The sequence below is a fragment of the Drosophila innubila genome, chromosome X (genome assembly GCF_004354385.1).
Source record: "Drosophila innubila isolate TH190305 chromosome X, UK_Dinn_1.0, whole genome shotgun sequence".
Classification (NCBI taxonomy): Eukaryota; Metazoa; Arthropoda; class Insecta; order Diptera; family Drosophilidae; genus Drosophila; species Drosophila innubila.
The window spans coordinates 26,516,683-26,540,386 of record NC_047626.1 but is presented as its reverse complement, the minus strand read 5'-3'; the positions used below and the strand labels follow the sequence as shown (position 1 = coordinate 26,540,386).

The 23,704-nt window shown below is 35.7% G+C and overlaps 2 protein-coding genes across 3 annotated transcripts in view; one reads left to right on the top strand and one right to left on the bottom strand.

Annotated features, from left to right (window-relative positions):
• The window catches only part of LOC117793916 (flotillin-2), a 124,947-nt gene that overhangs the window by 40,530 nt on the left and 60,713 nt on the right, over positions 1-23,704 (top strand). The gene's annotated exons all lie outside the window — the stretch shown is intronic.
• On the bottom strand, positions 9,036-12,987 carry LOC117784242 (glucose dehydrogenase [FAD, quinone]-like). The gene is made up of 3 exons (XM_034621929.1): positions 12,194-12,987; positions 12,047-12,093; positions 9,036-10,799 (listed from the first exon to the last, which is right to left on the bottom strand). Exons 1-3 carry the CDS (start codon positions 12,966-12,968, stop codon positions 9,036-9,038), a joined length of 2,586 nt encoding a protein of 861 aa, XP_034477820.1. The 5' UTR covers positions 12,969-12,987.

The window sequence follows — 23,704 nt, the reverse complement described above, 5'->3', positions numbered from 1 at the left end:
AACAGCAACAACGCATAAACAATAACAATGATGAGTTGTTTATTTTGTGTTCACGCTTATAATTCGCAAACAGTTAAAGCTTGAACTGACAATGGTTTTTGATGGGTTTCTTGCACGTAGAATTGTTGTTAATTCAAGCATGCGCAGTTGTTGCTGCTGCTACAGTTGCTGTTGTTGTTGTTGTTGTTGCTGCAGCAGTTGTAGCCTAGTTAAGCAAAAGCTTTTCCTTTTTGCCAGTCGACTGTGTTGCTGTTTTTTTTTTTGTTGTGGGCGATTGCAAAATGTTGCCGCTAGCAATTGTTGCTGTTGCTGCTGCTGCTGATGTTGCTGTTGCACTTGAGTGCCTTTTCACATTTTGGCAAGCATTTGGGATTGTGAAGGGTGCTCCTAACTGATGCTGTTTGCTGCAATGTCAACAAGTCCGGCTAAAAGTAACCATTCACTACATGCAACAGTTGATGTTATTGTTATTGTTGTTGTAGCTGTAGCTGTTGCTGTTGCTGTTGCTGTTGCAGCTGTCGCTTAGTGTAACTCTTAAGCGGCGGAAATAATCAGCCTTTTTGTCAGCCTTTTTGTCAAGGTTTTCACTTTGATTTCATTTGTTTTCACACACACAAAGTCACATTCACATTAACACTTTGAATTGTTATCGATTAATCGTTTGCTTACTTGAAATTCTTACGCGAGTCGTTGGCGCAAAAGAGAGTGTTATCTCTTTCTTTCGTTCTCTTTCTCTCAGACGTGTCCTGTACGCACCAAAACAAAAATGAAATAAAAAGAAAAATTTGCTCGATATGTACTGCTTATCGATAATCGTTAATCGCTGTGGGAAGCGCTGCGTCCGTGCGGCTGCGTTGCACGTTTACAACTGAACGCAAAGTTTTACGCGAAATCCGTGCAAACAGGCAAACCGCGACGAGCGTCAGCATCGCCAACTCTTTGCCAACAGCAACAGCAGCGACGGCAGCAACAATTGCTATGAAAACGACAAAAACAACAACAACAACAACGACAACTACAGACAAATGGTTAGCGAGCGAGCAGCTGTTGCATATTATTGGCACATCGTCATCAAACTTGTTTGAAGACAGAAGCAACATGTTCGATGTGCTGATAAGACAAAAGCGAATGTTGATCATGATGCCAAGAAGATAGATTGGTAGATAGGATAGTAAGCGAAGAGAGAGAAAGAGAAAGAAAGAGAGAGAGAAAGAGAGGAAGGCAGAACTAGAGAGAGGGAGTTTTGACAAGTTGTTGTAGTCAAGAATCTTTCAAGGAAGTAGGTTAATTTTAAGTGGTAATATAGGATGTTGAGATGGATAGCGAAAGGTAAGGGAATAGAAAACGAGAGAAAGATGTGGAACGAGTAGGAAACTAGTTCCAATCAAATGAATTGGGGATCACCTAAAGATTACAAAGATAAATTTAATAAGGATGATCATTAAGAAGAGACGTAAGAGAGAGAGAGAGAGAGAGAGTTAAAAACTTGTTCCAATCAAAAGTGATTTGGGGATAGTATTAAGATTCCGATGAAAAACCTGATGAGGATTATGTTGACGAAGATAGCAAATGGTAAGGGTGTAGAAAACAGAGAGAGAAAGAAATATAGAGAGAAAGAGACGAAAAGCGAAACAGAGAGAGATAGAGAGAGAGACAGAGAGAGAAAGAGCTTAGAAAACCAGCTGTAAGAAGTGTAGCTTTAAATTAAGTGGATAAATTATAGCTTAGAAACAATTCGGCTCTGTAAGATGACAATGATTAAAAGAATATAGTATGATAAAAGTTAACTATAAACGTGAGAGAAAAAGAATAAAATTAAGAGTGTGAGAGAAAGAGTTAGGGAAATATATTTACAATAAAGAATATGAAATAAATAAAAGGATTAACAAGAAAAAAATATAATAAATAAAATAAATAAACTAAAATAAATATAAATGAAACTAAAATAGGTTCTCTCTATAACCCTCTAGTGGAATACTTTCCGAAATTAGATTAAAAAAAAGATGACATATGCATAAATTAAAATAATAACTTACAAAACGTCTGCGTTAAAAAGAATCACGTTTAGATCTTCAGGCTCGAGTACAATATTGTTTTATTAATGTTGCTCCAAATTGTGGTAAGTACATTTGTTGCTGCAGCAATTTGTTGTTTTTGTTGTGGCTCTTGCATGACCGCATTCCGCGAATTACATACTTATTCCCATTTTGAGTCTCACAGCTGATGAAAATGTGTAAAAATAAGAAAGAGTGCTAAAACTTAAAATGCTCGATTGTAGGATACCCGGAGTAAAATTGAAAGATTTTATTACTTTAATTTTAAGTTAAATCAAATCTAAGAAAAAATACAAAATATATATATAAACTGAAACTATTTTTCAATTATGTTATATCTGTCTATTAATAATAGCTCATTTGCGTTGTCTTAGGCTACAGGGTATATTGAGTTACAAAGTTATTAAATGATTAACATTTGCAAGACTTAAAATTTGGGATTTCTTTTTGTGCTATATTTTCTGCAGTGTTGCAACGAGGCGGTCTGCCAAATTGTGGCAGCAACAGCAACTAGCAACATGGTGGCAACTTGTTGGCAGTCAATTGCAGAAATGTTTTTGCTTAATTTTGCTGTTTTGTCAACTTGTTGCTATAATTTATGTAATCATGAGCAAAAAAAATGAAAGAAATACCTGAAGATTTAGTTGAGCTGCTTAAATATTTGTTGTTGTTACTCTCGGGTGTTAATGTGCAATTAGCGCAAACTGTAAAAAGAAAAAGGGTGGCGGGGGCAAAGGAATGAGGTCTGCCAAGTGGGAGTCTGTTCGAATCACCGAAATCCACTTTGTTGATGGTGCAGAAATAAAATGCGGTTGCCCATAAAAAATAAAAAAAAAATGCAGGAAAATATAAAAACAAGAAGGAATAATTATAGAAGCGAAATATCGAAACTTAAATACCCTTTAAAATTACGAATTGAAATTGGGAAGGATCTTAATATTTTATGCAACACAACCGCCTAAAGAAAAAACCTTAAGACAATATAAAAGAAAGAAAGAAATGTCTAATTAGGATGACGAAGAATTAGTATGTAACCTTAAGGAATGTAACAAGAACTTAAAAATTACCGAATTCGGCAAAATTTGTGTGAAATTAGCGGCTTAAAAGATGACACTTATAATGGCAGAGAAGTTTGCCTTAGAAAAATATCCTTTTTTATATTATTATTATTTCTTTAATATTATTACTTATTTTATTTACTTATTATATTTATTTATTTATTATTTATATATTAATATTCATTAAAGTGTCGATTGCCTTAAGAAATAAATAAATAAATGCAACAAACACAAATATCTTTTATGTATAACACATTTTATAAAGTCCGTGAAATACCCTTGGTAAAAGTGTATCGCATAAACTTAAACTTTCGCTTTGTGAACGTCAGGAAGCAATATGAAGTGAACTTCAAAGCTGGTTGCAAGTTTTTCTTGCAACCGCATCCAATTAATGACCAGTTAAACAGTTAGCTCTGACTAAGGGCAGGTACCAATATCTGCCAAACAGACAGACGGACAGACGGACAGACTTTGGGGCCTACGTGAGTCAAATCAAGTGTTATGGCCCAGCTGACACCTTGCTCCACCTTCTTCGTTTCCTCCTCCTTCTAGTACATGATGTAAGCATTTCCATCGAACTGCTCAAAATTTTTTTTGACAATGCCATGCAACTACTTCCCAGATTCCTCACCCAATATCACCCAGCTCCCCTCTCTTAAAAAAAAAACAGCTGAAAATAAAAACCGAAATTACATGCCTCGGCATTTGGTGTGCCTTCCCCTTTCTCTTCTCGCCCGAGGTGGCCACGCCTTGGGCCGACTTTGGTTCGGTTCAGTTCAGTTCAGTTCAGTTGTGTGTTGGTTCGGCTTTGACTCGGGCGGCATAATTGACCGAAATTAAGCAGACATTATTCAATTTCGTGCCGTATCTGAAGACAGTTGCTTTTGCCGGCTTTACCCGCTAGCTGCAATGTTAGCTCACTTGGCTCACTTGGATCGTTTGAATCGTCAAGTGTGTACGACATCACGTCGACACATGTAGTCATCGTTGTTGTTGTTTGCGAGAGTATTGCGGCATTTATGGGATAGTCATGGACAGGAATTGTATATAGATTTGCTTTTGATTTGACAAAAATGCCTGCCACAACTTCCAAAACCACACAAATTAAATTGGCTACGTTTTACACATTTTTAATCAAGGCTGCAAACCTCCAAAATTTTGTAAAAGGTTCGGTTCGGCGGTTTGAACCATAGAGTAAGACATCGGTTTGGTTCGAGAATTGGCTTGTATACCCCCTGAACACAAGGTTTGGGTTCGAACCTTGGTTCAATTTCAAACAGAAAATTTTTTTTATTGTTTTACATTTTTCTCTAGATTTTAAACTAATTTAACTTTTTATTTTGAAGATATAAAAGTTTGATGACAATTAAAAATTTTTTGAGGATTTTTTATTTTAATCCGAAGTGTCAAATAATTGCGTAATATTAGTAAACCATCAATTTTATGCACTTATTTTTTTTTTCATACCGAACCTTTTTTTTTAGAAAGCAGTTCGGTTTAGGTTTGGGTTCACAAAGTAAATAATTTCAAGGGTTTGGTTCATGACCCGGCTCAGGCTACTTAAAAACCCGAACCGAACCGGTTCAACGAGGTTCGGTTCAGATCCGGTTTGCAGCCTTGTTTTTAATTCTTCTGCAAACTTTTTTTTATTGCTTTAATATTAGAGTATTATTCAATAATTTTTAGTAATTCAACAACTTTACTTATTGCTTTGTTTATTCACTCCTAATAAAGTATCATTTGAGGTTGTGCATCCCCACAAATTTAAGATTGATAATCTTTGAATAAAAAATCAAAAATAAACGGGGTAACTCTTATGTGTACCTCAGAAAATACAAATCCAAAATATGTATTATTTTTAAATGAAAATAAACATAAATAAGTGTGATTACGTAACTTTATAAGCACTTAAATATTTTTGAATTGTTAAATGCATAGAAAAATAAGTTTTATTTTTTTATTTAATTTAAAAATAATTGAAAAATCTTTGTAAAATAAGAAGTGGTATTTTTCTTTAGCTTCAAGTTCATTTTCATACGTTTATAAAGGATTTGAAGAATGTAACTTCCCGGATTTTTTTTAAAAATTACGTGTATAATCTTATTAAGGGAATTAAACCGATACAAATAGCTGTTCAGGTTTCGGTTCGGGTACGTCCCGAGATATCTATTTCAGTAAAAGGTAATATTTCGGTTTTTTTAATTTATTTCTGGTGCAAAAAATCAATTTTGATTACATGATGAAGCATGACATACTAATTATTAAACATATTCCAAAAACATAGCAAGTCAACAATTTGGTTATTTTTTAATATAAAAAAAATTATATAAAATTATATACAAATTATTTTTTGGATAAATGTACCGAAACCGTTACGGGTCAAACTTTTCGGTATTCGGTTCTTGAGAAAGAACTTATTTCTGTTATGTGTCCAGTTCTGGTACTAAAAATTAAACGGTTAGTATCGCTTAACGGATCCGGTGTTATTTCCTGATCAAAATTCTTTGGTTTATCATCAAAATTTTCATTTCAATTCAAAGCGATTAAAACATTTTTAAATTATTCAATACTCCTAAAGTTAAAAACATAACTATACGATCGACTTTAATCACATTGTCCACACTTTTCTACTTTCTTAAGAATTGTTGCACTACTTCTTAACTTTTTATCCGTTTGTCATGGAAGGTTTTCAGTTGCGCTTTTCACCTGGGGGGGTTGGGTTTTTGAGCCGTCTCATAAACTTGCAACATAGCTTACCACATCACACATGCTGTAACATTTTGCTCAATGTTGATCCTCACAGTAAGAGCGTAAAGAAAGAAAGAAGAAGCAGCGAAAAAAAACCCACGCCCAACTCAACTTGCAACACACGTAGACATTTAATGCCAGTCAAAGGGGCCATCTTTAAGCGAAAACCAAACCAAATAACAACGAACAACAACATGAACCAACAGCGAAATGTGTCAATTGCTGTTTCGTTCCCAGGTCTGTTTCTCTCTCTCTCTCTCTGTCTCTCTTTATTTCTCTCTTGCTGTCTTCGTCTCTTGGCCAGCCTCTCAGCCGATTAATGACCCAAATTCGTGGCCGCACTGACCACAGACACTTTGCGCACACAATTTTGCCGTCTAGTATGTCATCATCATGTTCATCATGACTGTCTTTATCTTCAGCTTCATGAGACTCATCTTCTTCGGTTAGTTGGTAATGTTTACTCTTTTTGGTTATTTGCCTTTGCAGCTGTTTCTCTGACTTCGCTGACTTCTCCGGCTGCTGTTGCTTCTTTCGCATAACACTTTCCATTTCATTGGACTCACGTACGCCATCGTTTCGCTTAAGCTATTGACTTGGCTATGACTTGGCGTTTCGTTTAAATCAAATCAAATATTTGCTTAGGGTTTTATACACTAGCAGAGAGTATTATAATATTGTCACGTATTGTGTAACGAATTAAAGGGGCGTGGCAGATCTATGAAGAACATATACTAAGCATATAAAGAACCCGAATCGAATCAATAAATATCGAAACGATCGGTCTACAATTGACCTTTAGTATGATAAAAGGTTTGACTTTTTTTTAAAAATATTTTAACCAATCTCACAGAATAGTGTTGTCTTATCGATATATAAGTAGAACCCGGTCTCGGATCAATATATAAGGGAATGAACGGTCTAATAGAGAAAGACTCAGGTTCTCTTCGTTTTTATACCACTTGAACTCAAGGTTTTGCGTTTAAACTTTGAATGAATTAGTTTTATTTAAAGTCTCAAAAAATTGCGCAATATTAGAAAAGCATTAATCTTATGTAATTATTTTTTTTCGAGCGAATCTTTTATTTAAGAAGCGTTTGGCCCTTGATCCGGATCGTTGAACTTAAAAGCCCGAATCAAACCGGTTCTGCAAGTTGTCTGAACAAATTATGCTAAAATCGAACCTCAATATCATAGATCAAACGATCGGTACAAAATTAAATACACGTAAGGGTATCAACATTTCGCCATGTCGAAGATAACATTTCTTTCTTGTTTTTGCTTCTTCTTCTTCTTCTTCATTTTATCTTTTTGGGCGGTTTGCTAAAGGGCCTTATATAAGACACGCCTTGGGTGGTTTATGACCAGCTCAACGGTTTGTTTTATGGGTGCACGCGAATTGCAGATTGTGAATTGTTAATTGGGAAATTGTCCGACTGCGACTTGCAATTGAAATTGGCCAACCAATTGGGCCAACTTGTCATATTGATTGAGACCATTAACTGCCCTCTGCTAACTATCGTTGTTCCCGACGCTTGACACCTACGAAATAAAACGTGATCGATGCCAAAAATGTCGCCAATGCGCAACTTTCTGTCTAACCTTGGCACAGTTGGCCGAAAACAAAACCAACAACATCAGTTATCAGGAAATGCTGAGCTACGAAAATAGCATGATGATTTCGTTTGATTGCTGGTCAAAATTTTGATTGTTTGACATTTGGCCAAGCTTTTAATTTTGAGTAAAAGCGCAAGCAAACGACCCAAAATTGTTCACGTCTTCATAATTTGAAAGTTTTGCACAGATCGTCACTGCGGTGTGTGTACGTGCTAAACTAAAAGCAAGGCAACTGACTGGTTTGTGTACTCGCTGCATGTGCAATTAAAATTATGTACAAGCTTTGCATACTTTTAGGCGACGCTTATAACTTATTGAAAAATAAAATCATTTGATGAAATTTGTCTACAAACCAAATAAACTAAAAATTAATTGAACTCAATTTATTATTTAAAACCTTTTATTCAAAAATAAGAGTTACACAGGTGTTTTCCACAAATCTTTTATTATTTAAAATCCTTTTATTCAAAATTAAGAGTTACACAGATGTTTTCCACAAATCTTTAAAGATTTGGATGTCAATTGTTTTTGAGAACTACCGATCGAAATAATGCTGTATCTGAAATTTAAGAGATTTTAGCGAACGTTTTTTTGGAGTCGATATTTTTGTAGTTGCCATAAATGTGATTTAATTTTTATTGATAAGATTATTATATATGTGTATTTTAGATAAAAGACCAATTTATTTAAATTGTGTTTTATTCCATTATAATTTATTTTATAAATACAGTCGAACTTCCCTAACTCGAATCACCATTATCCAATAAAAAAGTTCGACTTATAGACCCTTCGAATTATGGAATTTTATTTTTAAGTTTATTAAAATATTCTACAAATTTTTTTTTATCGTTAAAGTTGAGCAAAACTAAAGAATCAGAAATTAGTTACTAAAATTCATACACTTCAAACTTTTAAATTTTCTCTTACTCCTCGTCTAAAAAAATCGAAAATTAGGGCTTGATAAATTTCTTTTTTTTTTTTTTTTAAATAAAACGCTTGTTATTGGAGATTTCCCCGAATAATTCGACTTACAAGAGCACATGTCAATATTTTTGTTCGAACTATGGAGAAATTCGACTTATGGAAGTTGCTCAGCAAACGCTATTGCTAAACTTAGATTTATAGTAAAATAATTTATTTCAAGAAAATTCAAAAAGTGTTTATATATCAGGGACTTTCCCGCTTAAGCAATTTGATATTTTCAGCTGATAAAAACCTGTGATTTTTGGTTGTGATCTTAACTAAAGTTAAAGTAATTATTCCTTTAAACAACTATATATGAAAATAGCAATACATGGGTAGTTGAGTAATAATATCAATAAATAGCAATAGTTATATAAATATTTCACAATAACAAAATAAAATCATAAACATATGTATATGTAAATATACATGTTGCATTACCCTTACAACTATTAAATAAACAAAAAGATTTTGCTGCAAGCACAACAAAAAAAAAAAAAACAAAAAAAAATATCAGTTATAATAATAATTACATACACAGATTTGACTAGTTGACAAAATTAATAGGTCAGATAAATAGATAGATAGAATCAAGTTAGCCGGCTGGGGCAGCATCGACATTTTTGGTGGCACTCCCTGCTGGTGGTGGACGTCTGACTCCCCAATCCTCCTTGATCATATCGGAGGCCTTCTCGCCAATGGCAATTACAGCCGCATTGGGATTTCCATTGACAATGGTGGGCATAATGCTGGCATCGACAACACGTAAACCGGAGACGCCATAGACCCGCAATCGGGGATCGACTACGGCAGTGGCATCCCAACTGGGACCCATGCGGCATGTGCCACTTGGATGATATATGGTAAATGTAAACTGCTTAATGCAACATGCCCAATACTCATCCGACTGGAAGGGCAGATGACGACATCCTGGCAATGGAATGCTGTGAAGACGCGATCCAAAGCGTTGGAACGCCTGAGAATTCGATACATTGACGGCCATCTTAATGCCCTCGACAAGGACATCGATGTCCTGCTGATGTGCAAAATAATTGGGTATCAATTTGGGCGGTTGCAGTGGATTCCTCGAATTGAGACGCACCCAACCGGTGCTCTTGGGTCGCAGCAGTAGCGGTAGAATCGACCATGTTTCGCTTTGATGCAACGGCTTATAGACCGTATTGTAAAATCCATCGCGTAGATTGAGAATCTTCCGTATCTGTTCACCACCATCTGAGCAAATGGAGCTGGGCAAAAAATGGAACTGTACATCGGGCCAGTCGACAGCGGGATCCTGATATTTGGTATTCACAAAGGCAACACCCTCGACGCCCGAAAATGTCATGGGACCGCGTTCCCGCAATATATATTCCATGGCGACGGGTATGGTCTGAAATCGTGCCCGAGTGACGGTCAGCGGGGCATCGATGACAAAGGTTAGACCACCCAAGCCAACATGATCCTGCATATTATTGCCCACTGGTAAATCCGAAATCACAGGTATGTTGTGCTCCTGTAGATGATCCGACGGTCCAATGCCACTCAGCATCAATAATTTTGGCGAATTCAGCGCTCCAGCGCTGACTATGACCTCATGTCGGGCAAACACAATCTGCTTGCGTCCATCCTTAATGAACTCAACGCCCTGGGCACGTTTATGTCGCTGATCAAACAATAAGCGTGTGACCTCAGCATGGAGCAGCACATCGAGATTTTTTCGCAGACGGACGGGTCGTATAAAGGCCTTGCCGGTACTGCAGCGAGCACCACGTCGTATGGTGCTCTGGGTGAGCATGAAGCCTGTCTGCTTGGCGCCATTGATGTCACGATTCTCGTAGCCCATCTCGATGCCAGCCTGCAGGAAGGCAATGGAGAGAGGTGTGCGCCAGGATGACTCCTGTACTGTTAAATAGCCGCCCGTTTCATGGTAATCGGTTACCGCCAAATATGGATTGCGTACATCCTCTGATTTCAAAAAGTATTTCAGCATATGATCATAGTCCCAGCCTGGATTCCCCAGCGATGCCCAATGATTATAGTCGTTCTTCGAGCCACGCACATAAACCATCGCATTGAGAACCGAACTACCGCCAAGAACTTTACCACGTGGCCAATTGCAACGATCACCTCTCATGGCCTGGCAATATTGCCCTGTTGACGATGGTGTCGTCTGGTATTTCCAATCCAAATCGGTTAGCTGTATATAACCCGCTAGTGCTGGCACATCCGAAATTTCCGTTTCATCGCCGCCCGCCTCGAGTAGCAGCACCGTCCAATTGCGCACCTCACTCAGGCGATTGGCAACCACAGCGCCAGCGGAACCACCGCCAACAACAATGAAGTCATACTGGCGCCTTAACTGCAAGAAATGGAAAATCGTGAGCGATTGCATTTATTTTGCTAAAATTGAAAGAAACGTCTAATCGAAGAGGTAATCCATTAGGAAGGTCGTTTCTTTTAAGAAACTCTTGGAGGTAATAAGATCCCATTGAGATAAGGTATAGAAATCGAGAAAGATCTGATCTAGTGAAGACACAAAGAAGCTTGGGATTGCCCAAGGAACAGTATTAGCCGATTACGGCCTTTAGATAAGCAATTAGTCATATGGTTACACGCAGTCTAAGTGAAAGGAAAGTCTAATCGAAGAGGAAATCCATTAGGAAGGTCGTATTGCAGGTTTCTTTTAAGAAACTCTTGGAGGTAATAAGATCCCATTGAGATAAGGTGTTGAAATTGAGAGAGATCTGATCTAGTGAAGACACAAAGAAGCTTGGGATTGCCCAAGGAACAGTATTAGCCGATTACGGCCTTTAGATAAGCAGTTAGTCATATGGTTACACGCAGTCTAAGTGAAAGGAACGTCTAATCGAAGAGGTAATCCATTAGGAAGGTCGTAATGCAGGTTTCTCATAAGAAACTCTTGGAGGTAATATGGTCCCATTGAGATAAGGTATAGAAATTGAGAGATAACTGATTTAGTGAAGACACAAAGAAGCTTGGGATTGCCCAAGGAACAGTATTACCCGATTACGGCCTTTAGATAAGCAATTAGTCATATGGTTACACGCAGTCTAAGTGAAAGGAACGTCTAATCGAAGAGGTAATCCATTAGGAAGGTCGTATTGCAGGTTTCTTTTAAGAAACTCTTGGAGGTAATAAGATCCCATTTAGATAAGGTATAGAAATTGAGAGATAACTAATTTAGTGAAAACACAAAGAAGCTTGGGATTGCCCAAGGAATAGTATTAACCGATTACGGCCTTTAAATAAGCAATTAGTCATATGGTTACACGCAGTCCAAGTAACTACTAATCCTAAAGCTAACTGGTTAGGCAAGTCGCGTAAGAAAAAGAGTGATCAGTTCTACTGCAGCCACATGTCGTTTTCTTAAATCAGATATTATAGAGACTAAAAACGTGTAAGCAGGGAGTGTGTAGATCTAGCAAGTTGACATTTGGTCACATAATTATCTATCAGATTTTAATCCGATTGCATTAACCTATAACACCCAGCTTATTCCGTAGTTGCACCCGTTATTCCCTATGGAGTATAGATAAATCCCTCGCTTAGTAAAACATCTGAGAAATGCATTTCATTGTCACTTACGAGAGTTGGCTCCTGAACCTTGTTCTCGGGATCGGCGCTTTGATAGCGATAATAATTCATGCCGATCGCCAGTAGTGGGATCATACCAAGTAAAGACGTCATTGGTCCAAACCCCATGTTTCAGTAATTGTCAAATCCAAGGGTCGTCTTGACAATTTCTTCCTGTAACTACAGCTGCAGCTGAACTATTCGAGCTAGCGCTAGATCGCTGTTTGCCCGCCTGATTTGGATAGCCAAAACTTGAAGTGGGTGCACTTGCGGATAGTGTAGAGTTTGTCGAGTCTCCGCCACCAAGAATTTTCGGTGTATAGTTACGAATGCCACCCGGACGCGCTGATTTGAAATGGGCACGCGCCCGCTCGTCCTCCTCCAAGATATCCAGATAGGATTTGATATACAGATGATGGCTGAGATAATGTTTCTGCTTATCCAATGAACGACTCGACTTGCTTGACAGCAGGGAACTGGGACAACCGCTACTGGAACTTGCTGAGCTGCTGCTTACCGCCGATAGCGATGACAACGAGGAGCAATGACACGACGAATTGTAGATGCCGCTGTCCGAACTCTGGGAGCTACTTCTCTGCAGATATTTGCCGTTTAATTTGTCGTAATGCGAATCACTGTCCGATTGCGTGCTGGCCAGAACTTTAGTCCGTTCGTAAGTCTGTTTTGTTAGATTGTATTTATGCCTCAATCGATAATTGGCGTCGTAGTCGTCGGTGCTATTTGAGCTTGAACTGCTGGATAGATTGCTGGCTGGCGTATAAATGGGATCCTTATAGCTTTTACGATGAGCCTGTGCACGTTTGAGGTTGTGGTTCAGGTTCAGGTTTTGGTTTTGGTTGTGATTCTGGTTCTGGTTGTGGTTGTGGTTATGGTTGTGGTGTTGCTGCTGCTGTTGGGATATCTCTTGGCCCATATTTCAATGGCAATATGGACAGAACTGTAAAGAAAAATAGTTGCAGCAATAAGTGGAGCGTTGAAGTAAGTTGGGAATTAAATCTCTACAGTATGGAATTAAGAATATTGTCTATAGCTTAAATAAATAGTTGCTCTTTTAGACAACAGACAAAATTTTCAAGATTGTTTTAGGTTTCTAAGAGAATCGACTCTTTTTTTGTATAACTTTTAGGAATGCTTTAAAAAAAAGAATTAAGTCATGTATTAAAGAAAAAATTATTCAAGCTACTACGTGTAATATAATTACAATTATATAACTACTATAAATATAATTATATTATTTGCAAAATTTAAAACAAATTTGACTTTCAGTTTAAAGTCAAGTGATTTCTGTGTACATAATCTTTTGACGATACGTTTATACTTAAAATTATATATATTAGAGTGGGTCAATTTGTTTGGAGTAAAAAAAATGCACAAAGCGGTTATGAAATTCGTAATCTGCCATGATTTCTAAGAAGAGTTCCCATAGGTCTAAAATCAATATCGAGCTTTCACATTTACAGAGAAGTTATAACTATTTCATTTATTGGTAATTGTCTGTTAGGTATAACTAACCTCTAAAACAAAAATCAATTAAAAACCCAAATAGAGGGCGATTTATGATGAATTTAGAGATAAAAATAAGTTGGCGTTCTCTTTTCAATGGAATTTTAAAATAAATGCAAAATGAACTTTTTTAATGAAACTTGACAAAGGTGCTTATGTTTAAAATTCAATTTAAAAAAAACTTTATATAACTGACACGATTCCCTTAATGTGTTGTACAATTTGCAACTCGTGACAAATTAAAAATGCACTCTACGAGGGCCATAACCATATCAGCTAAACGTGTAGCCAGCGCATTTTATTCATTTGCATGCAACCACATTTCGAACAACATTTCAAACAAGATTTTGAACTAGTTTTTAGTACTTAAGTAGCGGCCTAAATGCGCGGAAGTGATGGCGTTGACCAATCGTTGGTCAATTGTTGGCGCATTTGAATGAACATCACACACACACACGAACTACGCGCGGTCGCTTTTCATTGATAAACAAAAGACTTAGGCAACGAACTTGTTTACATTTTTCGCAAGCACAAAAAAAGCAAAGAAGCAGAAGATATAAAAAAAAAGTTATCAAATCGCAGATTGAAATTAAAATTTTAAAAATAAACATTTAATTGATGATGTCAAAACAGCATCTCATTATAGACATGCGTCTCGATCTTTCCCCCGTTTCCACTCCCACTCTCTCTTTCTCTCGCTCTCTCTCTGTCTCTCTGTGTCTGCTGTTGGCGGTTCAAGTTTTTCAAGTTCAATGCCGTCAGGCGGAAAAGCAACTTTGTATTCACCGCAATCCTCGTCAATTTTTCTGTTTCAGTTTTGTACATATGATTGTAAAATGCAATTTCGTTATTTGGTTTGTCTACTCCACCCCGCCCCCTAAGTCGCCCCCTCTACTTGGTTTATCAGACTCCATAGTCTTAGTGGCAGTGTCAGCTTTAATTGCTTGCCGTCCGGTAAACATTGCCTGCGGTTTTTCCAGTCTACTATCAACGTGTTGTCGTGGTCGATTTAAACGATAGCAGTGAAAGCAATCCCAAAGCGACCATCGATTTTACGAAGCAGGAGTGGTTTTATTTTTTATTCATTTTTATTTCGGATAAAGCTTCCTACTCTCCTTGGCCAACGAAAGTTTAATTTAATTTTTTTTGTTTACTATGTCACAAAATGTTCCGAGTTCAATTCGTATTATTAAACGCGTGTTGCTTCCTCTTACATTTGCAAAAAGTAACAGTACACTTGTTGCCAATATTTTTGGCAGCGACACGTTGCAACGTCTTCGCGGTTCGCTTATAACTGAGTCAAATGCGAAACAACAAAAATCCGAAACAACTAAAATCCCATCTGAGAAAATAGAAATAAACAAGGGGGAAAAAAATCCGTTAATAAAATGCAAACGCAACATTGTCGATCGCTGATCGTTCGCTGATCACATCTTAAGCGTGTGCACTGCAACATGGCGCTAATTTATGCAACGCCCTTGGGACAGACGCCGTTAAGATTTGGGGCACCAACCGCCGGTCCTATACAATCCGCATTAACAGTCTTTGCCCTGACGCAATCTTGTTGTTTTTTTTTTTTTTTGGGCTTTTCTCATTGAATAGTTTGCCGTCTTCGCGTTTTACATCACATACATGAAGTCGTATGTATATGAAGACAGCTAAAAAATAAAACCCGCAACCCTATAAGCTCTACAAACCTGACAAACTACTGAACTACCAGCTTCAGTTTCCCCGATGAGCAGCTGTCGTTGTTGTTGTTGTTGTTGTTGTTATTATTATTGTCGATTGTTTGTTAGTTATTATGCAATTGACACATTGTTAGAAACTGAGCTCAGCCTCCACCTCAGCTCGGACAATTTGGCTGGTACAGTTGTTTCGTCTGTCTGTCTGACTATCTGTCAATTATGATTTGACAGCTTTTAATTATGACTGGGCTTACTTTTACGGCATATATAATTGATGACATTTGCTTGGGCTTTTTTTTTTTTTTCATTTTATGTATATGTCGGTTTATTTTTGCTTGTTGGCAGTTAGTGGGTCAACTAACTGCAGGTCTTGACACTTTCTCGCTCGAGTCACGCTCGCATGGCGTTGACTGAATCAAAACGCGTCTCTAATTAGTCAGCTAGCTAAATGAGTTAGTTTATATTTAGTTACACGTGCCAGGTGACATTCGTATTTCCGGCCACAAAGTACTTAAACCTTACATATTTTCTTTTTGCTTTTACCCATAACACCATATAAAATACTCGCACTTATTAGCTAGTTTTGATGTTAATGTACAGTGTACATTGTACACATGGTTTTTTTTTGTTATCTTTTTCGTTGATCTTCCCAGGGACATTTTTTTGTTTTTGTTTTTTTTTTTTTTAATAAAAAGTACAACTTTTTTGCTACATTAGCTAAATATCTGGATGCATACCTCAACCTAATGGCTATTGCATGTCTAAAATCTATTGCAATACATTTCTTTTCCTTTTCCTATTTTGTAGATTATGGCATTTGGCAATTCCACAAAAAGTGGCATAATTTTAGCGCTTCACATGGAAAAGTTGCAGCACAGTTGTGAAATATCTTCTGGCATTTTCTTAACTATAGCAATAGCTATAACATTTCCAAAGATTTGTTTACCTTTTCCTTTTTTTCTTTTCCTAATCTTATAATGAAGATAATTCCAAGATTTAATTGCCAGATAAAATGATACTCATGCTATCATTTATTTAATGCAAATTCTGTTTAAGTTCAGCTTAAAGTTTGAATGTTGTGCCATATTTCTGCAAAAATCAATTAGAATCCGAATCGCAGTATCAATAGCCTTAAGCTCGAAATATATGTTCCAAGAGTGTAAATTTTCAAAATTTAAATTCAGTTTCAGGAACCAGTTATTAGATTTAAATCTCTATCCAATATTTTACAACAATTATTTTGTCGTCTCAATTGTTTTTCTTAACTTCCCAAGATTTGCAAAGCTGTAAAAATATTTAATAAAAAGACTTCTAACTTTTTGAAGAATCCTACTAAAGACAATATATTATTAATTTTATGAATGCTTCAAAACCATTAAATATATTAAATAGAATGAAATTTCTGTAATTCTTTTAATATTTTAAACCCAACTGTCATTTTAAGATCGGATATTTGTATGCATGTGATATGTGTTAGAACATTTTAGGGTTAAGCACAGGGTGTCTTTTAGTTGAGCGGTCTGGACTACAACATTGTTGATGCTTCCATACTGATCATATATTTTGGTTTAGATATAATATCAAGTTTTTCATGACATGTTTAAGTAAGCTTTTCCGCTTTTTATCGCTTTTACTGCATTTTCCGCTTTAGCCTTGGTCTATATACGCTAACTTGGCTATGAACTTGATTTTGCTAGCGAATGCCACAAATAAAGTGGCGCCACAAGCAGGGACTAGTATCATCTGGTATTTGGCAATATGTACGAATATGTTTGATTTGATTGATATTGGTAATGATAGTGGCGCTTTTGCTTTCCTTTTAGCTGGTTTCGATTTAAACGTTTTAGGTTTGCGGCATCATGATTGGCTATTTATAGCAACAGACGTGCACAAATTGATAATAATTTGCTTGGAAGGTGCGAGGCGGCCCTGTCTGTCGAATCGTAGAAAGTGTTAACGTATTTTCAAAGGGGGGAAACAGAGGGAGAAAAATGGGCAAGACTTTATGTTGTTGTTGTTAATGCTTAACGAATTGCACTTACATAAGAACTTCAAAAACGTTGCACGAATTTGTAATCGATCTTTAACAATCGGTATCGTAACCGTTATCGCTATCGAAATTCAAGTTGAATTTCTTGCCTGTTGCATAAGCGAATTTTGTTGGTGAGAGACGTTCGCGCGCTTTCCAAAAAGTGAAAATTAGGACAAGTAAATCAAGTGCGTGCATGTGTCTATTTGTGTGTGTGTTAGTGTGTGTATGTGTGAGTGTGTGTGCTTACAAGTACAACAGACTTTGTCAACTTGCCTCCACTTGTTGCCGCTGACGTTGTTGGCTGCCGCAGTTGCAGTTGCTGCAGTTGTTGTTGCTGCCGCAGATGTTGTTGTTGTTGCTGCTGTTGCTGCTGTTGCTCGCTGTGTGCAGTTACCACAAACGCAACGGATTGCCACTTTCCTTTGTTTCACACATAATGCTGACTGTTCACTTCTGTATCTCTCTCTCTCTCTCCTCTCTCTCTTTTTCTCTTTCTCTTGCAACAACCAAAAAAAAAAAAAAATGTACAAAAAAATAAGCAAGCAAACAATTTGTTGCTGCGGGACAAAGTTCGTTTTGATTTAAAAATTGCACGCGTTTTGTTATTTTTGTGGATAATTTACAGCTGAGATCGCGATGTATGTAATTTTCTTGTGTTTTATTCAATTTGATCTCTTTTGTTTTTGCTTTGTGCGTTATTTTTTTTATGTAATTGACGCTCTTCGGCACTTTCGACGGCATACAGTGCCGCTGACGTTGACTTCACGATACGCACGCCACGGGCTCGTCTTGTTCAATGAACAAATCGGTTTAACGCCGACGCCACTCAACCCCGAAAAGCTCGCTTCAGCAACGGTTTCAGCTCCGTCTTGAAGCTTTTCCAACAATCCACGTCCACGTCCAAGCCCAGGTCCAAGCCCAAGACAACTTTTTTTTTCTTGTGCTATACCCGTGCAAAGGGTATACTCGTTTTCTCTCGAAATTTGTAACGCTTAAAATATAAATTTATTTATACTTCTACAGTTATGTAACTAAAAAAAAGCTGACCAAATTTTATTACAATTTAAAATTTAATGCAAGAACTAAGATTTTATAATAGTGATAAAAATGAATGATATTTCACATATACTGATCGAATTTAGCTAAAATCGGATTAATAAATCACCAATTGTCTTGGAAATGATCAGTTCAATTTTAAGGTTAAGTATAAAAAAGACTATTGTGTATGGAGATGTTTTAAATAATTTTACAAAGTGTGTATTTCATGATAACTTATCACTGATAAGCAAATTTTTAACAATTTTGTCTTAAAACCGGACTACTTCGTGATTGTATAAATAATGTTTATTTAATTAATTTTTAAACTGAATTTTTGTAAAAAAAACTTTTTTGTACTTCAACATAATTTTATAAAATTAAATTATTTATTATATGAACTTATAGCTAAAGTACACAATTCAACATTCAAGTGTGCTTCACAAGATTCTAGAGATATCAATGACAATTTGGTAAACAACCAAACAATTTTAATAGTTTGCAAGGGTATCAAGTCTTCGATGTGCTGGGGATAACTTTTCTTTTTTGTCTTTTTATAGTTTGTTTTTTTTTTTTGCCATGAGCATTTCGATTGCACTTTCGTTTTCATTCGACGTTCGTCATAGTCATCGTCGTGTCTTCGTCGTGTCTTCGTCGTCGTCGTCTTCGTCTTCGTCTTCGTCGTCTTCATCTTTAGCTGTGTCTTTGTCTACGTGTTTTGGCTAACGTTTTAAGACAGACGCTTGGTTGGTTTAATTCAAGCTTTTGTAAGCTCCCAAGCTCTCTACTTAACAATGATCATGAGCGTTTTACAAGATTGTTGATCAGCTTATTATTGATTTTTATACACATTGTTGACTTTATTGCTCAAACATCGCTCAAATTGCAGTGCACTTAGATAGCTAAAGTATGTGTACCACTTTTATACACGATAGCACATTTGGTGATCATTTCGATGGCCTACATATAATATTTACTTAAAAGGCACTTCAAATATTACACAATTTACTTATTTAAGCGCTTAATTTTGTTAACTCTTAAGTCCAAATTGAATTACATTGTATCTAATAAAAATATATATTTGAGTATTTTTTGTATAGAATATTTAACTAGTTTCAATTATTCGTGGTAAATTAAATGTAGTTTTTTAAAATATATAAATATATTTATTTACTTTCGTTAGCCCACATATCAAACATAAACTTTACAGCTTTTTAGCCTTTTTTTACACTGAACTAGTTTTGAATCGCTTCTTCTTTTTTAGACTAGATTTGTTCTATAACGGACAACCCAGAACTAGCCCTGACTAGAATTAGCTCATTTTTAAAACCTCAATTAAAAACATGTTTGTAAACTGAACCAAGCCAACACCTCTGAAAAGTTAAAAGTTCTCTACAGCTATTACAAAAATGTAATCAAACAGTTTACTTCAATGCAGAAATTAGTTTCAAATTAGTAAAAGAATTTTAAAATGGCTTTAATAGATATGTGTATAAAAAATGTTGTATAAAAAGACAGATGAATGGACATATTGATAAATTGTCTAGAAGACAGTTAAATCGGTATGCAGATTGTTAGATAGTTTGGCAGATATACAAATAGATAGATTGATAAAAACATAGATTATTATGTATGTATATTTATATCGTATGTGTATTGGCTAAAACAAATTGAAAACAGTTACCCAAATTCGTAGTCTACGGTCAATTCTAAGCTGTTTTCACCAAGAAACCATAGTTCTAAATTCAATTCCTTGTCCCGCTTTTGAGTTAAAAAATGTATTTGTTCGAAATTGTTATCATGTCACTACTTATTAGCATATCTTTAGTGTTTTGGTATTAAAACTCTTTGTTAGGACCAGGAATTTCAACTATATATAGAATTATAAAGAGCCATAGAATGACCAATTGTCCTTAAAACATAATTTTAAATTAATAACACAAAATTGTCCAACAAAAACAACTACAAAAATTACCATGTGCTCACTTTGCTATAATTTATAACTCCATTAGGGATTATGCAGAATTTTACTCGGATCTATAGAGATATTATAAATAGAACTAAATATAGCTTAAGTTGCGCTAGAAGTGGAAAAATTTGAGATTACTTTGGAGAACATTTAAATCTCTTTATTTATGTTTTTCCCATTCCATCTGTAACTATTTTCAATTTTATTTCAATATTATCTACACCTTTAACCTTCAACGTTCAAGTGCTTCAATTCACTTAAGAGTGCAACGTCTTCAACTGAAACGTTGAACGACCCCTACAAAAATATAAATAAAAAAGAGATCAAAACTCCACACACGCATCTTTCATAGTAAGCCCACTTTGTTGGCTGCCCACATTTGCAACTATTTGCGTCTCTTTAATTCATTCATTCATATGTCATTCGTATGTTGATTCATTAAGTCATTCAAGTGGCTTGAACCACAGATGAAGTTCAAAATTAATGGGAGCACTCACCGGAGGGCGTTTTGAGCCACAACAAACAATGGACATGGACCACAGTTGCAATTTGAACTTTATGCAAAGCACATATGTATACTTATATGTATACACAGCACACACACACACACACAACACATACCATACACAACTAAAGTCGAGCCAAAGAAATTGTATTCAGTTGGTTCCGCGCAAGACTCTCACATATTTCTTGGCCGGCTTCGGCAAAGCTTCCGACAAGGTTAAGATGCAGAGAAGGAGTAGAGGGAGGCACTGAAGTGGGACCGCGGAAGGGGGGGACAGGCAATAAAATGATATCAAACTGTGGCTCTGCCACCGGTTGACACTGGTGCAACTTTCATTTTTTGCTTTTTGGGCGGTCATTGGCGTTGGCCAAAATCAGGCAGCCAAGTGGATGGAGTATAAATATTTATGCGTTGCACTTGAGAGCGTTCCTTGAAGCCATAAGCCAAGTCCCGCCTGCAAGCTTTGGATTGGATTTATGGCCAGTTTCCGCGACCCGACTCCATGCAGGAGTTGGTGTCGGTGTTGGAGTCGGTTGGTTGGTCAAAGTAGATTTGGCAATTAACAAAGCCCCGGCTAAGATTGTAATGCGTTTTGTTAACAAATCATTGGCCAGCATTATGCGAATGTTATGCTATACCTTATAGACATTGAATATGCTTAAAGAGGGGTATTTTGTTTTGTTTGTATAAAAAGGTATGTAACAAAAACAGAAGGAAAGAAATATGCGTATAGAAACTTGTCCTCAAAGACTACTTATCAGGTTTGTAGACACCGTATATATATTTTTTTTTACTTCGAATTATTTGAGGATTTAACAAAGAATTGAATACTATATGTGAAGCTCTTACATTTTAGCACATTACCTTGCTATTCTGAAAATTGCATAATGGTCAAATAAATATTATTAAAGTTATATAAGAAGTAAGTATCAGTTATTGATAATATATATTTAATAGTTATATGTAGCTTAGAAAAATTTATTCTATTATATTATTATATAACCTTGTTTTTTTTTTTTGATTTCATAATGTTCGGGTAACAATAACAATAATACAAATTATACAAGAAGAAAGTATATGTTGTTGGGAATTTTCTGTCAAAGACCCTACTAGTGGTATAGACATAGTATAAACCGATTCTTAGAGAGTATCTGCTAGTTCAGCAATCTCAACTCAAGCACATGGTATTTCTTTTTCTTATGCTTGAACATTGTCTTCTCCACAAATACATTATTCAATATATCAATGTCTATGGCTTTGGCTATATGCACCGTTAGTTTTTATTGCCAGTATTACCAGCCCCTAAGAGACTTATGTTACGGCCCCCGTCTTCAACCCTAAAGAAAAATGCGCTAATTGCAATCTACATTGGAAAAAGAGTTGTAATTGCAATTGTAATTGTAATTGCTTTTGGAATTCCATTTACATTACAATTTACTCAGCGCATCTAATTGGAACAACTATTAGATCAGGCCATACATTTAGCAATGAGGAACTTTATGTATTTGATATTTACCTTCAACTTTTTGCCGACGTCTTAGCATATCGATAATACTTTGAAGTGTTTCCAATTTCCGCTTTATAAAAAGACAAATAAAAATATTTTAATGTAAAAATGTTGTCTGAAAAACTATTTTAATGCTAGCTTCAAAAACAAATTTAAAAATTCCATGATAAATCTGGGACATGATAAATCTAGGAGTCTGGGTTCCGTTGGTTGCAGCTAACAATATTATGATACGGGGAAAAACCTCATACAATAAAGTCAGCCACACGCGAAAAGGTGAAAACATAATTCTCTACTATTATACGAGCTCTTCTTTTTATTTTTTGCTTGCCAAAGTACTGATTGGTACTATTGTTTGAGCCTGAAAGGTGACAAAGCTTAATGTCGGATCGAAGAACATTAAAAGAGTTTATTATCTAATCAGCACAATAAAGTTCAATAAATGTTTACACCTAATTTATTGTGTGCAGAGACTCGTGTTAGTTTTAAAAAAACAAAAGTTGGGGTGCTCTAAATTGAGAGTGTTCAACTAAATGGTACTCTGTGCGTTCCATTCTATTCATAATTTTAGAATACACCTATTGTATGCTGAATAATAATGATATTGACTTTTTATAAAAATAGTATGCCTAATAAAATATAATAGATTAGTATCTCAGGAAAATGGTATTCATTTACCTAACAATATATATTTTTATTTTTTCATTCTAACACACCGAAAATTGAACGCTAAACTTTTTCCTAATTGTTTTTGTTTTTTAAAAGCTTAATTAATGTTTTTCTTTTAATATTTTAATTGCAGGTAAGCTTCAAAATTCGTGCGCAGCATTTAAAAAGTATAAAAGCTCATATTGCCAGCTTTTTAAGTGACGTATAAGGTTGGCGTGCACGCTAAATGATCAGACTGCTGTCATATGGTTTGTGCACTTGCTAAACTCCACAGGTTTGACAAGCATTGGACTGGAGAATTGACATTTTCAATTCAATTGGAGTTGGCATTATTTTATGAACTAAATCTGAAATATCAATGACCGCAATTAAAATATTTGGCATGAATCACAGTAATAATTAATGTTAAAATACTTCTAACGAAAATATATATTTATATTCAGGCTTATTCTACAATTCTCTGACTAACAAATTTTAGTTGTTGACATAAAGATTGAAAAACTAAAAAAAAAAATTTACATTTTTAAAATTAAATACAATAAATTTTTAAATTGATTTAAGAGGCATACAAATCAGTTTTAAAGATTTTATTTTAATATATACCGCAAGCAATTATCACTATCTCTAGATATTTGTGAACCACACCCAATAAAATTTCTAGTCCATATTCAAGGAATTTTTTCCTTGGTCAAAAGTATTTACACAAAACTAAAGTTACATATACTCTCTATTTAAAGTAACTCC

What these genes read in the sequence shown, in the direction of transcription:
- LOC117784242 (XM_034621929.1), bottom strand. Translation starts at nt 12,968, where the DNA reads ATGGGCCAAGAGATATCCCAACAGCAGCAGCAACACCACAACCATAAC. An exon ending in TACAGGAAGAAATTGTCAAG is followed by an intron (nt 12,094 to 12,193) that starts ACGACCCTTGGA and finishes TGAATTATTATC; the next exon opens with GCTATCAAAGCGCCGATCCC. An exon ending in AGGTTCAGGAGCCAACTCTC is followed by an intron (nt 10,800 to 12,046) that starts GTAAGTGACAAT and finishes CATTTCTTGCAG; the next exon opens with TTAAGGCGCCAGTATGACTT.